Source organism: Terrapene carolina, unplaced genomic scaffold (genome assembly GCF_002925995.2).
Source record: "Terrapene carolina triunguis isolate 2854851 unplaced genomic scaffold, T_m_triunguis-2.0 Scaffold95, whole genome shotgun sequence".
NCBI classification, from domain to species: Eukaryota; Metazoa; Chordata; order Testudines; family Emydidae; genus Terrapene; species Terrapene triunguis.
In genome coordinates this window covers 5978301-5995316 of record NW_020664446.1, presented here as the reverse complement: position 1 = coordinate 5995316, position 17016 = coordinate 5978301, and the positions used below count along the sequence as shown (strand labels likewise).

At 43.2% G+C, this 17016-nt stretch overlaps 1 protein-coding gene across 1 annotated transcript in view; it reads right to left on the bottom strand.

Annotated features, from left to right (window-relative positions):
- Window positions 1–17016, bottom strand: part of CFAP58 (cilia and flagella associated protein 58) — a 103197-nt gene that overhangs the window by 25867 nt on the left and 60314 nt on the right. Inside the window, 1 exon segment of the mRNA XM_026651098.1 lies at window positions 16606–16710. Coding sequence (XP_026506883.1) covers window positions 16606–16710 — 105 coding nt within the window.

The window sequence follows — 17016 nt, the reverse complement described above, 5'->3', positions numbered from 1 at the left end:
CAAAATGACTGGCATTTTCAAAACAACTTAATGAGGGGAAAAAATACCTTGGAGCCTCTTATAAGGTCTTCAACCTCAACCCTTTCTCCCAATGACACAAGTTGAACACTACATTATCACTGTCTTTCAGGAACAAAGTATAAACATTTCCAGCAAAAGTGCAATTGCTTCCTATACATGTATTTTTGCCAGGTGGTGTTACCTGTTTCTTTGGGTGTGGGTGAAAAAGCTGTTTTGTTCAAATGGGAAAACAAATGTGAGAGATTCTCTCTGCTCCTCTACCTGAGAGCTCAAAGGTCTGTGACACCAGGTTTATAACAGGCTAAGGGTGGGAGGAAATTACATAGGAGCCCCTTACTAAAATATTGACAGCATTTCTCTGATTGCCAGATTGTCAGGGAGTATAAATCTGTGTAGCTCTGTTGATGTCAATGTTTACCCTTGTCATGGCAAAAAATGAAGGATTAATGATCACTTGTTCTTTTCTATATGTTCACAAGGACAAAAAAAATTGAGATTTGGTGAGCTGTTCCTTGAAACTGAGAATTATAGTGAAAAGACATGGACTTATTTAAATGTTCTAGCTGACTTCAAGGTCCTCACAACTTACCCAAGCTTTGGTTGAACAGAGTTCTAAACAAACTTCTGTTTCATCTTCTCCTAGGGATTTGTTTTAAAATATTTTGTAGGATGGCTAGAAAAGGTTGGTGTAGATCCCATCAACAAGGAGTCTAAATATTCTAAATGAATAAATCAGAAAGGTAGACAGTGTGATACCTTTCACTGGGCTAATAATTATTATACACAAGCTTTCAGGACACAAAAAGTCCCCTCAAGTGGATATATGAAGAGCTTGGCTCGAAAGCTATTGCACTACAACTTTGGTTTAATGATGCAATGGCTCTTATCTAGCTGACTGCAGTATAAATAGTCACACTAGCAGACAGACTTAGCAAGGTTCTGGTATGAATGAACGCTTAGTCCTGTTGGCTCGCGGCTCAAGCAGCAGAGTAGAACTTAAGAGACCTAGGTTCTAAGTCTACTACTAACCTGCTAGATAATATCAATGGGAGTTAAGCACTTAACATGCTTAGTTGCTTTTAGGAAATCCCACTAGGTAACTTTAGGCATCCAAACAGTTTTGCCAATATGTTCCTTAATAGCCTGAGTCCCATTGCCTTTCTATGAGACTTAGCCTAAACCTCACAGAAAACCAATGGGACTTAGGCTTCTAAGTGCCTCAGTCACTTTTGAAAATATTGCTTCTTGAATATGTATTTTATAATTCCAGTCGGGGTGAAAGTAACTTAAAGGACTTACCAGTACTCTGGAGTCCTTAGGAGGGGCGGGGCCTCAACCAGAAGAGGCGTGGCATCTACCCGAAGAGGCGGGGCCTTTAAATCCCCGGGCGCTTTAAATCAGGGGTGTACCGGCTTACTTTCACCTCTGATTCCGGTCCTCTCTTAAGCCTACAAAATACCTGTCTAACAAGTAGCAAAAACTCCTTGCCTATGCCAACTATCGTACTGAATGAAGAGCTGTCCCCTGCAAGTCTGTGGAACCACTGAAAGGCAACACCACACCAAGGTATGCACATGGCAATTCTGAGATTATTGATTTATAAAAAAGAGCTTCCCCTTCAGTAGCTGTAACTTGAACTAAAATCTGATGTGCACTAACAGCTCTTAGCTTTCCCGGTGTGTTTACGAAGAATGCGGAGGAATACTACTAAAGAGAGGGAAAACAATGTGGTCCTTATTGTCAAGTAGAAGCAACTGCTGTGCCCACAGAATATGGGCTCGGTTATGTTATGTTTTTAAACTATGACCTCCCATGTGTCCAATTTTAAAGACATCGGGCCATAAGAGATTTTATTAACAGTGATACCTACCTCCCCCTCAAAATGATCTAGTTGTTGTTGCATATCTTGCCATCTATGTTCCTCCAACACTGACACTATTCAGATTCTTCTGGGTATGAAACTGAGAGGATTTAGAAAAAAAAACACTTTGCCTGTCACTGTGGTGTGTCATTTTTTAAATGACACACACAATAATCATCCATCACTGAAGGTGTTGTCATGGATTTTACATGTCCTGCCACTTGGGACTGTTGAATACATTCGCCCTGTGGGAAAAATGCCTGCCAAGTGGTACCTGAGTAATGGGGATTTTCAGCAAGCTTTGGATGGGTGCTGTAATGTGGATTTGTGAATGCATTGCTATACTGCTACCGCATTCCTCCAGTATTTTAATTTCTCTAACAGGGTCTGGATGGCTGACAGTCTATACTGCATTGCTAACACCATAGCAAACTTTGCGCATAGCAATGTATTTATTCAGCAGAACGAGTAATATACCTTTCCTTAACAAGATAATTATTTGATTAATATACTTCACCCTGGGGTGCACAGCAGATTTATTTCCTTCCCAGATATATGCTTGAATCCAGGGATGAGGAGTAAATATTCTTTAGTCAATTCATTTGTTATTTACTGGACCAAATCCTGAAGTCTCTATTCATACTTTATTCGTGCAAAACTCCAACTGAAGCCAGTTGCAGTTTTGCCTGATTCAGAACTTCAGAAGTTGACCTATTACATGTAGTGTTTGCCGTTTAATAGTACTTTGGGTGAATGCTCGGGATTCACAGGTTCAGATTTGGTGCAAGGCACCAGCAAGAGGAATTTGGTGGCCTCTGTGACTTCTGCTTTTCTGCTAAATTGTGTGCATTTATCTCATCCTCTCAACCCACTCTCTGCCCTTAGTCCTTTTGCATCCTGTCTTTCATGTAGACTGTGAAGTCTCTGGGATGCCTGTACATGTATATGCCTGTACAGCACTTACAACATTGAGGCTCTGATCCTTGATTAGGGTTCCTGGGCGTTACCAGAACACAAGTAAATGGCCTCCATCAGGTATCTGAATGCCTTCCACCTTTAACATATTCATCCTCACCATACCCCTGTGAGGCAAGGCTGTGCTATTAACCTCATTTTAAAGATGGGGGAAATGGGGTACAGAGAGGCTGACTTGCCCAAGGTCACAAAACATCTATGAAGGAGCAAAGAATCCCAGGTTTCCCAAGTCCCAGGCTAGTACCCTGACCATTACGCAAACACATTTGGTCCTTGATTTGAGGGAACACTAGAACGAGGTTAGTGCTGCACATCAGGTGTGTAGATGTAAGCAGGCTCTGAATGAAGGCTCCCCTGAGATCTAGCTGGGAGGGGGAGAGACTTTGGGTGTGTTTATGTAAATACAGTTTGCTCCTGCTCTGCTTAGATATCCAGCACATAGAGCAGTGTCAAAGTAATCCAATTTGGCTGGTGTTGGGTTACAAATCACTTTAGTACTGAATGGAGGGGTAGTGAAATATGGTTACCAATTTGTAATTATTGGAGGAAAGCAGGACTGTGCTTAACCTGTCCCAAATAAGGGGGTCCGGTTGAAAGAACCTTGTTAAGCCAGGGGCTCGAATGCCAGAGCCCTGTGAAAGTAAGAGGGGTGGGACCAAGTGTCCCAGCCAGGAGGCTGTGACCCCTCCCCAATGGGTCTTCATGGACTAGTTAAACCTGTTCCTCCCCACTGTTCAAAGAAAAAGCTAAATAGGCTTCATTACAAGCCTCTTTTGTTATTTTAAATGCTCAGTCGCTGAGATCTGCAATAACTTGAGATCATAGAATATCAAGGGACCTCAGGAGGTCATCTAGTCCAAGCCCCTGCTCAAAGCAGGACCAATTCCCCAACTAAATCATCCCAGTCAGGGCTTTGTCAAGCCTGACCCTAAAAACCTCTAAGGAAGGAGATTCCACCACCTCCCTAAGTAACCCATTCCAGTGCTTCAGCCTCCTAGTGAAAAACTTGAGACCATACTCCTTGTTCTGTCTTCTGCTACCACTGAGAACAGTCTAGATCCATCCTCTTTGGTACTCCCTTTCAGGTAGTTGAAAGCAGCTATCAAATCCCACCTCATTCTTCTCTTCTGCAGACTAAATAACCCCAGTTCCCTCAGCCTCTCCTCATAAGTCATGTGCTCCAGCCCCCTAATCACTTTTGTTACCCTCCACTGGACTCTTTCCAATTTTTCCACATCCTTCTTGTAGTGTGGGGCCCAAAACTGGACACAGTACTCCAGATGAGGCCTCACCAATGTCAAATAGAGGGGAATGATCATGTCCCTCGATCTACTGGCAGTGCTCCTACTTCCCTCCCTTTATTAAAAGTTTCTTTTCTACACTCAGGCTCTGTGTTTGTGAGTGGGGAAGTATTGCCTCTCAAAAGCACCCAGGGGTGGTGTGTAATTTTCCCAGATTACTAGGTGGGGGCTCGAGCCGGTTCTGTGTTGTATCGATGGAAAGGAACCCCTAGATATTGAACCCGGCCCTGGTTGCTGCTGGCTCTGCCTGGCAGAAGGGTTACATAGGGAACATCTCTATAGTGTATTCCAATATATCTATTGCTATCAATCTCTCACCTGCATACTGAAGTTCATGTATTGGGAGTATGTGCATTAAAACACAGGATGCCAAGGATGGCTTAGGTGTAATTAAAGTAATCCTGCATGATGCAGAAGGATGGAATCTGAAGACCCGCTAGAGGTCCCTTTCAACTCAAATGAATCCACAAATTCCCCTAAAAACATTAAAAATGGATTAAGTATGTATGTAGGTTTCCTATCTATAAACCCAAATGAATTTCTGCCCAACAGCAATGTCCTCCTCCTTATAAATGGCATCTTTATACCTGAAATATTACTGGTCAAAACACCATCAGAGCAGCTAAAAATGGCAAGGACTTCCCTAAATTGTTATTGGAATCCATTTTCTTCTAATTTCTCAAATAAATTCACATCTTGCTGCTGTCGAAAAACATTTATCACAGGAAATCTGTTTTATTCTGGAGGGGGGCAGGGAGTGTAATGTAACTGCACAAAGGCTCAATAAGAACTAAACTGTTCCACTGAAAAAATTCTTCATCAAAAATGTTTTGTTTGGGTGCTAAGTAATCTGCTTTGCTTTCCATCTCCCAGTGCCAGACATATTATCACTATTTGTTTTTATTGGAAAACAATTTTCCTAGTGTTAAACACAGCTGATTATCTTCACCTGATGCAGTTAAACTCCTCACTACCACTCCTGCCTTGTTTTTAAAAGTGCAATTTAAATAGACATCCCCTAAACAAAAACAAAAAGGGTTGTTTTCTAGTGAAGACTTTATTCTCATCTGTTTGATTGCAGTAGACAAGGTGGGTGGGGGAGGGTAGCGGGGAGGGCAGAAAATAATATAAATGTCAACATGTTTTTAAAAGCAGTTTATCATGCAGCATGTTTCCAGAGCACATAACTGTTCTAATTCTAGATGGATTTAGATTAGAAAGACTAAAATAAACTAATGTACCTTGAGATACGTTCTGAATACATGAGTCAAATTTGCATTGTGAAATTCACCCCTGTGCAGAGAGCAAGCACATAGCCTAAGCCTCTATTTTTTATAGAGAATTTAAGAGGTGTGTGCATAGACTATACTATCCTTCTGCACAGGTGAACTTTGCTCTCCGGGCCTAAGAAATATGCCAATTTATGACATCACAGCTGCCTTGTTTATAAAAGGAGTTAAGCCTACAGCAAACTTGGGCACTAATCCTGCAATCTGCTCCATGTGGGATGGACACACAGAGCCCCACTGACTTCATGATCAGCACTTAGAGTTGTGTAAGGAAAGGGAATAAAAGATTAATCAAAAAGGGGATGTGTCAGTGATAAAATAAAAGGCATTAAAGAAATGGTAATTGTTCAGAAATATAATCATACCATGCAAAGGATCTGAAAAAATAATCAAATCCTTTAACATAACACAAGATACCAGAATGCAAAACATTTCCACCTACAGGCACAAGTAAAGTGCCTGAACAAAGGCCAAGTTCAGTGGCAAGCACAAAGAAAGGAAAATAAAAAGGATGTCACAAGAAGGAAAGAACCTGAAAAAATGCTCCTGAAGGATGAGTCAATATCTGAAGTACCTACATATTTCAATTAATATACTGCATTGGAGACCTCTATTCAAGTCAGATCCAAGGAACTAGGTGAAATACATTTGACCGCAATAGCTCAATAGGCGGCTATGCATCAAAACGTATGTATCAGTAATTAGACATTTGCGGTTGGTCTTTGGCTAGAAGTGTTCCAGAGCCGGAGTTCATGGGAAGTTATTCTTCATATTAAAAAAGAATGGTGCTCTCTTTTGAATCCAAATCTAGCTTACTGGAACCTTGGCTACGGCAATTCTGAATGTGTCTTTCAGTATGCTGGCTGCTATGTGTATAGCGGGGGCGGGGGGGATTTCTTTGCTGCCAGGGCCAGCTCTAACTTTTTTGTCGCCCCAGGCAAAAAAGAAGAGAGCCGCCCTGCCGTACCCCCACCCCATGAGCGCCGCTGAAATCCCCCCCCCCCCAGCACCCCCCCCCCCGAAGCCCCCGCCCCCCCTCCGAGCACCGCGCTGCCCGAAGCCCCGCCTCCCCAGCACCACGCCGCCCAAAGCCCCACCCCGAGCAGCACGCCGCCCGAAGCCCCCGCCCCCGCTCTGAGCGCCGTGCCGCGCCGCCAAATCCAAAAAAAAAAAAATTAAAAATCGAGCGCCGCCCTGCCCCAAGGTGCCGCCCCAAGCACGTGCTTGGTCGGCTGGTGCCTGGAGCCAGCCATGTTTGCGGCTACTAGCTCCCAATTACAAAGGCAAAAGACAAACAATGTGTCTGACACGCCACTGTATTACTCCAGCTGTACGTCAATGTAACTCCACTGACATCTGCACAACTGGCTCAGAGCTGGAATCATGCAGTTGAAAATCAGACCCCACGTGCTCATTCTTTTTCCTGGCTCCTCATGTTGCATAAAGACAGCCTCAATGTTCTGCTTTTTTCAAAGTGGGGGGGAGTATTTTTCAGCTTGTTTTTCATATTAGAAACATTTGGTCAACCCGAAGGCGTTGTCTACACTTAAAGTTTTGCCAGCATAGTGATTTCAGATAGGGGTATGCTTTTTTTGCCAACATAACTACGCTGTCAGAAGCCATAGTGTAGATGCAATTATACTGGCAAAAAAAAGTCCTTTTGCCAGCATAGCTTATTTAGCTCGGGGAACGGGTATAAGATATTCAGAGAAAAGGAATGTGTCAGAGATGCATTTGCCAATATAAACTTCACTAGGAGGATTTGCTGGTACAGCTATACCAGTATAGCTATACTGGCAAACCTTTTAAGTGTAGACAAGGCCTAAGGGTATGTCTACATTGCAAATGAAGGTGTGATTGTAGCATGGCGAGGCACACCTGTACTAGCTTTAACCTAGCTAGCATGGGTAACGATAGCAGTGAAGATGCAGTGGCACAGACTTCAGGGTGGGCTAGCAACCCAAATACATAGCTAGGGTCCCCAGCAAGCTTGTAATAGGGCAGCTAACCTGTGCTGAAGCTCATTCTGCTACCCACACTCGCCTAAATTAAAGCTTGCCTGGGTATGCCTACCTGTGCTTCAGTTAATGTACAGTGTAGACATACCCCCGGACTCAACATGCCATCCCCTTAATTGGGGGCTGCAGGAGCTGCTCAATGGGCTTCAACCTCCAGATCTGATGTTACAGTCCTCTTCTCCAGATCAGAGGATGTCAAAGTCCCCCAGGAAACAGAGGTAGACTAGGACCTGACATATAAAAATCTATGTAAAAAATCGCTCCTTTTTATTTTTGGATGGGAAAATCTCCTTAGGCGGGCGTCATAAAGGAGCAGTACAAGGTAAGGATAATTTTTCAGGTGGAAGGGGGTTGCAGTCCCACTGATGCACAGCTGGAGTAATACAGTGACGTATCAGGCACATTGTTTATCATTTGGCTTTGCAATTGGGAGCTAGTAGCGGTGAAGAAATTTGCTCCCCCTGTTGTACACACAGCAGCCAGCATATTGAAAGACACATTCAGAATTGCCTTAGCCAAGGTCCCAGTGATCTAGAAAGCAAGCACCATTCTTTCTTAAAATGAAAAATAACAGCCCATGAACTCCAGCTCTGGAACGCTTCCAGCCAAAGACCAACAGCAAATGTCTAATTACCGATATGGAAGTTTTGATGCATAGCAGCCTGCTGGGCTATTGCGGTCAAATTAATTTCACCTGTTGCCATGGATCTGACTTGAACTGGGGTCTCTAATGCAGTATATAAAGTAATGTATAGATATTGACTCATCCTTCAGGAGCATTTTTTCAGGTTCTTTCCTTCTTGTGACATCCCTTTTATTTTCCTTTCTTTGTGCTTGGCACATTGGTAGCTGAAGTGGGCCTGTAAGTTTCAAAACACTGGTCCAAGCTACACTAAAGACTCTCTGCAGGCTAGGAGATAGAGAGATGGTGATCTGCAAGTCATCAAAAGTCAGAGGTGGTGATATGCAGGTCGAAAAAAGTATAACATGATTCAGTTGCTGGAAGGTGAAGTTAGACAAATTCAGACTGGAAATAAGGTGTAAATTATTAACAATGAGGGTAATTAGCCATTGGAACAATATACCCAGGGTCATGGTGGATTGTCCATCACTGGCAATTTTAAAATCAAGATTGGATGTTTTTATAAAAGATCTGCTCTAGGAATTATTTTGCGGGGAGCACTTTGGCCCATATTATGCAGAAGGTCAGACTAGATCACAGTGGTCCCTTCTGGCTTTGGAATCTAGGAAGACTACTTACTGTGGGTTAAAAGAAATTATTAGGGATTCCATAATGAATAATTTCCTGAAGTGAATTACGGGTATTTTTACCTAAACAGATTATCTTCTGTCAAAAAATCCCCAGCTACACCTATCTACGCTCCATGTAACATGTACGTTCACAAATGAAGTTGTTTCTAACAAATATAAGCAGCCCTCAACTTTACAACATTCGACTTACGACAAATGGCACTTACAATGTTTCTGAATTGACACCCTGATTCGACATTGGTTTCGACTTTATGACGCTTGGTCCCGCAATGGAGTGGATTGCGGTTCCGAGTTACGAAGTTTTGACTTACGACGCAATTTTAAGGAGCCAGTTGTGTCGTAAGTCCGAGGACTGCCTTTATACAAATAAGGAAGCCACTGAAAGCCAACCGAAGCATACATATGCCAGTTCTGAGAGCACAAAATAAATCTTGGCCACTATGAATGTGTACAGATTGTCACCTAAAGTGAAGCTGAACCAGACCTTAAGAAAACCAAAATAAAGACAAACAAACACACACCCCTAACATGACAGAATAGGTGTTAACTAGCAGGCCCTTCTGATGAGCATCTCCTTTTTTCTGAGTGACTGACGAGAATCTTCCAGGTCATGTTCAAAACAATGCAATATATATTAAGCACCGCCACAGCAATGAAGGACCTAGCGGAAGCAGGCTCCAGGACAGGCTGGTGGGAGAAGTGGTTTTTGAGAGGACTAGACTCCCATGAATCATGCTGAAAAAAATGGCTGGGATTTTTAAAATAAGTGGATCAAGACCATTTTATAATAAACAGCCTGGCCGACAATTTCGCATCGTACATAGAGCTCAATGCTGAAGCTCCTAGACATTTTTACTCAGTCCTTACTCAGTCAAAACTTGCATTGACTTCATTGGGATTTCTGCCTGTGTAAAAACATGAGTCTGGCCATGTCTACACTGTGAGCTGGGGTGTGATTCTCCTGCATTAGGCCTCATCAAGCTAGCGTGGGTGTAAACAGCAGTGTTGCCGTGGTCGCATGGTAGCAGCAGCAGAGGCAAGGAGCTGAGTATATAACCACCAGTTTCAGGTGGGTTTTTACTCAACACAGCTCAGCCGTGTCTCCGCTGCTTCTACTCATGCTTCTGCGGCTACCCAGCTATTTATACTCACACGAACTTGAGGAAAGCTAGCATTAGTATGGGTACATAAGCAGCAGAATTACACCCCTAGCTCGTAATGTAGATGTAGCCTAGCATTAGTTTCCTGTTACAACTTAAACACATATTGTACCATATAGTCCCAAACCATTATGTTCTGTGGACCAGCATTAGCAGTGATTTCAACACACCTCTGAGGAACAGTTTGTTAGATCCCTACTCAGATACCACAGGGATGAGCATGGTGTAAGAACCCAAAATTAAACGGAACAGAACTACTGTCAACTACAGAGAGAATACACAACATCTATTTCCAGTACTTATATGGCCCCCGTTACTATAGTATCTGAGCACCTCACAATCGTTAATGTATTTATCCTCACTACATCCCCATGATGTAGGCTATAATTCCCTTGGAAAACCGAGGCACAGAAAAACGAAGTGACTTGCCCAAGGTCACACAGAAAGTCTGTAGTAGGGGAACAGGGAATTAAAACCCAGCTTTTCAAGTTCCAGGTTACCAACCAAGCCAGCCATCTTTTCCCAAGTAATGACTTCAACAGAACTATGCTGATTTGTACCAGCTGAGGATTTGGGCCAATATGATGCAGTCCAAGCCAGCAAGGTGTGGGAGTCCAGGGTGCTCCCAATCTTGCAGATCCTAATTCCCCAGTCTTGGTCTTCAGTTGTTGCTGAACATTAAAAAAAAAATCTGATAAAAATGTAGCAGAATGGTACCGTCACTACGATATGCTAAGTTTAAATGAGACTAAATGGTAGGATTTTATTTTTGTTACCAGGAGGCAATCAAGCATCCTTTCAACTCTTGGTTGAAAATGTCCCTATGCTGCATATGCTCCCTTATGCTTATGACCAATCTTTAGAGAAGATAACTGACAACTGAGACATATTGTGAACCTTCCCACTGTAATAAACTCAGAGGCCTGTAGTAAAATAAACCAGACTTTTAGCCAGTCAGACATAAAATCAAATTAAAAAACGAGTTCACTTTGAAGAGACAGAACTAGATTTTGAACAAATACAGCAGCACGTAATTCACTTTTAATGGGACTTTTTCCTAAAGCCACACTAATCATAATCCCAACAAGGCAATTTGGTTACTTTGTGCATTTACGACACATCACTGTTCATTATGTAATTAAGTGCCATACATGTGAAGAACTCACCTCATAAACACAAAATGGGCAAATATTTTTTTAATCATTATTTATGATTCACTCTCCGGAGCATCTCTGATGCAATAATAAGATCTTATAGCTAGAAAGCACCTTTTGCCCTGAAGGATCCAAAGCATTTTATATACTACAGTACATATGTTCACAAAGACTTTCACCCACCACTGAAATCTCTGGGGTGACATGCAGCAGCATTTTTCACAGAGCACAGCAATACTATAAATGGTAGTTTAAGACACAACTGAAGAATAATGTCTTGTTGAAACTGCAAGAGGACTGTAGGTGAATAGAAGGTAATGATTCAAAAGTGGAAGCCAGCCGGCTAAACCTCAGATAACAGATCTTATTCATGGTGAAAGTGGCATGGGATCTTTAAGTGGTCAGGACCTTGATTTTGTATCTGATTTTAAGACAGTGTTCATCAGCACAGCAGCCCTAGCTGGAGCACTGAGTCACAAGGAGAAATACCACCTACTGAATCACCAATGTTATTTCCAGCAACACTTGTGTTTTCTTTAAAAGTCTACCATCCAAGACCTCATGCAGCTCCTCCCAGCCTGGCATGTGAGATCTGATGAATTACAGCCCAAGGTGAGGTGGCTGCAGGTTATGTGGAAGACGAAAAGAGGAAAGGAGTTAATAATTTAACACACATGGAGGCATTTTTCTATTTGTCACTTAAAGTGTAATTTCTTCTGTGAAAAATGGCTCTAAAAATGGCAATGTGGTGCTTCATATTTATTACCTCTCAGTGGTTGATTTACAGAGCAAATCTACGCAAGTTAAAAAGGGTGGTTTTGTTTACTGATAGTCTGGAATCTGAGAGTCAAGCTGGTTTCTTCCTGGCTCACATATCACCAGCAAGAAAGATTCTCCATTTGAAACGTAGTTCATTTTTTCTGTTGGTGATGTGTAAGCCAGAATGGAATGTAGCACACTCTCTCATAGCTGCATTGTTTCTGCAGATCTAACAGGAGTAAAAAGTAATGAAAATATATTTTAGAGGCTAAAGTAAGTGGATATGACCAAATACATGTAGGAGCAAATCTGATGAGTATGTAGCGTAGCTTTCTACATGGATCTATAGTCAGTGTTTTTTAATCAAGAATATTCCGATCAATATGCCCATCTGATCCCCACTCAGTGCTTTGTGTGATTTTTTAAATAGTATCCACACACACAAAAAAGACTGGAGTCATGGATGGAAGGCAGAGCTGGAGTATGTATGATACAGGTAGCATTTATTTTTCTTGTGCAAATGTTATGGTTCTGCTGTGAGAATGTGGTAAAATGAACACTCTCCAAACCTTGCATGTAACTGAAGTAGAGGACCCAACCAGTTCCAGAAAAAAGGGATGTTTCCAAATACCAATGTCTTGCACTGTGCTCAATGCCCAGTCCACAAAGCTCCCTCCATACCAGGTGTAACTCCATTTTTGTTCATATGCGTTGATTTGTGTGTGTAGTCCATCGGTTCAACGATGACGTTTTCATGCTCTCTCTTTTTGTGGATTCTGGAATGATTCTGAAGTGCAAAGCATGACGCGCATTCTCATGAGCATATTGGGCAGACAAAGTCATTGGTGAGCATCTTGGTAGCTATAGCAGGGGTATGACGCTTTTCCCTGGCAGCTAACAATCGATTATTTCTGTCTTCTTCAAAGGCTTGGAAAGCTCTGAGTGCTGTGTGCTGCCCTGCTGATCTATTTAACGCAGCCTTCTCAAGATCATCTGGTTTTACTGCACCAAAGTGTGTGCTGTTCTTGATGCTGTCCTTGTAGCGCTTTCTGGGGTGGCCTTGATTCTGGTGTCCTTGTGCCAATTCGCCATAGAAAATGTTTCTGGGAAGTCGATATTCAGGCATCCTAATGACGTGTCCAACCCAGCGTAGTTGGGCTTTTATCAGCATGGCCTGGATGCTTGTGGCATTTGACTTTTGGAGAACCTCCAGGTTGGTAATTTTGTCCTGCCAGTGGATCCCCATAATGGCACGCAGAGACCGCATATGGAAGGCCTCTAGTTGTTTGATATGCCATTTGTATGGTGTCCAGGTCTCTCAGCCGCAGAGGAGAGATGTGAGCACAAAAGCATGATAAAGTTTTGTTTTTGTTGAGAGGGCTATTGTTGTGGGATTTCAGGACTTTGTTACGTAGCTTTCCTAATGACTGAGAAGCTTTCTGTATCCTGTTTGTGATCTCTTTATCAAGAGACCCATCATTAGAGATATTGCTGCCGAGATAGGTAAAACTGTCAACTTGCTTTAGTTGGATTCCACTAATGGATATGCTAGGGGATATGACATGGAGTGATGAAAATGATTGATGCAACACCACCATTTTCTCTAGGTTGATTGTAAGCCCAAACAATTTTGATGCTTCAGCGAAGCGATCTATGATGCACTGGAGATCTCCCTCTGTGCGTGCTAGCAGGGCACAATCATCCGCAAAGAGTGCTTCTCTTATTAGTAGTTCTGTTACTTTTGTTTTTGCTTTAAGCCTCATAAGATTGAAGACTGAGCTATTGTGTCTGTATCTGATGTATATGCCTCTGTTGAGCCTAGTTGTAGCATGGTTGAGAATTTGGGTGAAGAAGAGGTTGAACAGTACATGGGAAAGGACACAGTCTTGTTTGACTCCATTTGAAATGGAAAAGGAATCAATGAAATCTCCATTAAAAAGTACCTGACCTTGCATCCCGTCATGAAATAAACGAATGATCTTTACCAGTTTTGGTGGGCAACCAAGTTTGCTGAGGATTGTCCATGATCCTTCTCTACTGATTGTATCAAATGCTTTTGTCAAATCAATGAAGACACTAAACAGATCCATGTTTTGTTCGATACATTTTTCTTGTATTTGCCTGATACTAAAAATCATGTCTATAGTGCTATGACCAGGTGTAGAGGAGCGGACTCACCCTGTGGCGCCTCCTGCTGGTCTCTTCTGGGAATTAACTCATCGACCCAGGAGCGCCCTCTGCAGGCCGGTGATCCGCCTGTCCTCTGGCCCCCATGTCCCTCCCTGGACCCCGGTGCCCTTGTACCTGGGGTGCTGCCCCCTAGCAGTAAACCCTCAGTCTTAGGGTCTCCCCTCCCCGGGGAACCCCCACCCACTATTCCCACCTCGCCTCAGTATAAGGCTACTGCCAGTCATCGTCTAGCCCCACGCCCTGGGGCAGACTGTAGTATCAGCCTACTCATCACTGGCAAGGTTGGGTTTGGACCTGCTGCCTTGGCCTACCCCTAGGCTGCCCTGTGCAACCCCCAGTACCCCTTGGCCTTCTGCTAGGCCGCAGCCTGGGGTTTTCCAGGCTGGAGCTCCCCAGCTCCTCAGCCTTTCCCCAGCCCTGCTCCACTCAGGTACTCTGTCTCTAGCTCCCTGCAGCCAGGCCCATCTCCCTCTACAAACAGAGAGAGACTGAGTCCTTGCTCCTGGCTCCCAGCCTTTATAGGGCCAGCTGGGCCCTGATTGGGGCGTGGCCCAGCTGCGGCTGCTTCCCCAATCAGCCCAGCATTCAGAGCTGCAGCCCTCTTTAAGGGCTGATTTCAAGCTCTTCAGGGCAGGAGCAGGTGACCACCCCGCTACACAAGGTCTGATTCCACACTGAGTCTCAGGTAGATTGGCTTCTGAGACAGATGAAATCAGTCGGTTCAGGAGGACACAAGCAAAGATTTTTCCAGCAACAGATAGGAGAGCTATCCCACGGTAGTTATCACAGACCATTTTGCTGCCTTTATCTTTTTTTAAAGGAATAATTGTGGTATCTTTGAAGTCTTGTGGCATTTCTTCGTTGTCCCAGGTGTCAGTAAGGATCTTCTGGAATGCTGTTACCACCTTTGACCCGCAGATTTATATATTTCTGCCGGTATTCCATCTCTGCCTGAGGATTGTTGTGTTGATTTAAACACATCCAAAGCACCCAGCATGCATACCCAGAAATCTGAGAACATTCACAAAACTCACTGTGTTCAACATATCGCTAGTACACAAAAAGCAGTGTGGTTCTTTGAACCAGCAACATAGCTCCACCAATTTACTACTGTCTCCGGTTTAGAGCATTCCAGAGATTAATAGCAAAACATCAAAACATCAAGAATTCTCACTTTCCCCCAAGGGCCCAGAAAAGACCTGACCTGCATGCAACAAAAGACCCATAAAAAAAAAATCACCTCTGTTTGGAAGTGGCGAGTCTGCCCATAGCGTTTACAGCTCTAGCATAAAGGGACCCATTTATTTCCATGTTATGACCTTCCACCCACAGTAGCATTAAAAAAAAGATTCTGTTGGTGACAGGAATCAACAAAAGCTTCATTTCTTCCTGCAATGGCAGAGCAGTTCCAGGGAGACCAGGGCAGTTTGGAACAATAACGAAAGATGGAAAAATGTCAAATATCTTTAAACACGAGGGGCTTTATTCCGATTGAAACATGTACGGTAGCACCTTGTGGAATAGGTGTGTTCTGTACTCTGGCTGCATACATCAGCTGCAGAGCAAACTCAATAAGCAAGGCCAAGGGAAGAGAAGAAAAAGGCTCCACAGTAAGGAACTTAGTTGCTGCTTGTTTCCCACTGTCTTAAACCTCAGCCAGGGTCTGGTCCCTGTTTTTATCCCCAATAGGGGTGCTCTATTTGCAAAGGTGTATGAACGCTGGTAAAGTAACCCCCTCACATGCAGCTCCATCAGGAAAGTAATATAACAGCCTCTTCTTCTTGATCCCTTTGGTTGGGGGCTGGAGGATCTCCTGCCCCATGTCAACTGAGTCAGAGGGAGATTCTCCATCTATGTTGGCAGGAAGAACCAATATTGAAAGGGGACTTACCCCATGTTCCCCTCTAGCACCATTTCAGTCTTTGTGTATGGTTCGGTGACGTTGTGGTAATTTAGTAAGGGGTTCTGCTATTGGGATGATGACTGCCTATAAATCAATAGATCAGCTTTCAAGTAAACATAATTTCCTTGGTCAGGCATTTCTTAGTCCTTTTGATCATGCCTGTCATTACCAGGACGCTGAAGAAAATACCAGTTTGATTTCATTTTTATTTAGTTTGGTTTTTGGTGGCCAAATAAAATAAATCAAACCTTTTTTTTTATTTTTCAGAGTCTTCCAGATATCAGTGACTGGGGCATGAAAATCAACTAATCAGGTGATATTTGTTTTCTGTGTGTAAGTGCTGCCATCTACCACTAGCTAAGGGAAATGCAGGAGAACAAGCAAACTCCACAATTCAGAAAAACAACAAGGAGTCTGGTGGCACCTTAAAGACTAACAGATTTATTTGGGCATAAGCAAGTGAAGTGAGGTTTTTTACCCATGAAAGCTTATGCCAAATAAATCTGTTAGTCTTTAAGGTGCCACCAGACTCCTTGTTGTTTTTGTGGATACAGACTAACACAGCTACCCCCTGATACTCCACAATTCAGAGGAAAGGCATCCTAATAACAATATTGGGAGCATACCTATGGAGGCTGCATACGCAGGGTACAACAAATATGCTGTGCTGAGATACTGAAGACAGAGATGATGCTACAGTACCTGAAGAAGCAATTCTTTCTCAACCACTTCTTCTGTCTTACTGATGAGCCGTTTCTGTAGTGTGTGTATCTTCTGTATCAATTCATAGGTACTCGGGTCACTGGCCTATTAAAGAAGAACATTATTTTTTAAAGTACAGCTGTACAGCCTATACCTCGCAGTCTATGCCTCGTGTCCTTGTTGTGTACCAATATGACTGAATGAAATCTGAGTGTCTGGGTTCCCAGTAGCAGCATGACCTGGTTGAAAAGAGCGTACATACAAGCAATCCTTCTGAAAGTAAGCCTCTCAGTATGGGAGATCTGCCATGGTAGGCCAATGTTTACGACCTGGAGAGTCCCTTTCAAACCAAACATTGTGATGGGGCATCCCAGCAGCCTAATCCCAAACAGGCAAGGCTGGGATATCTGC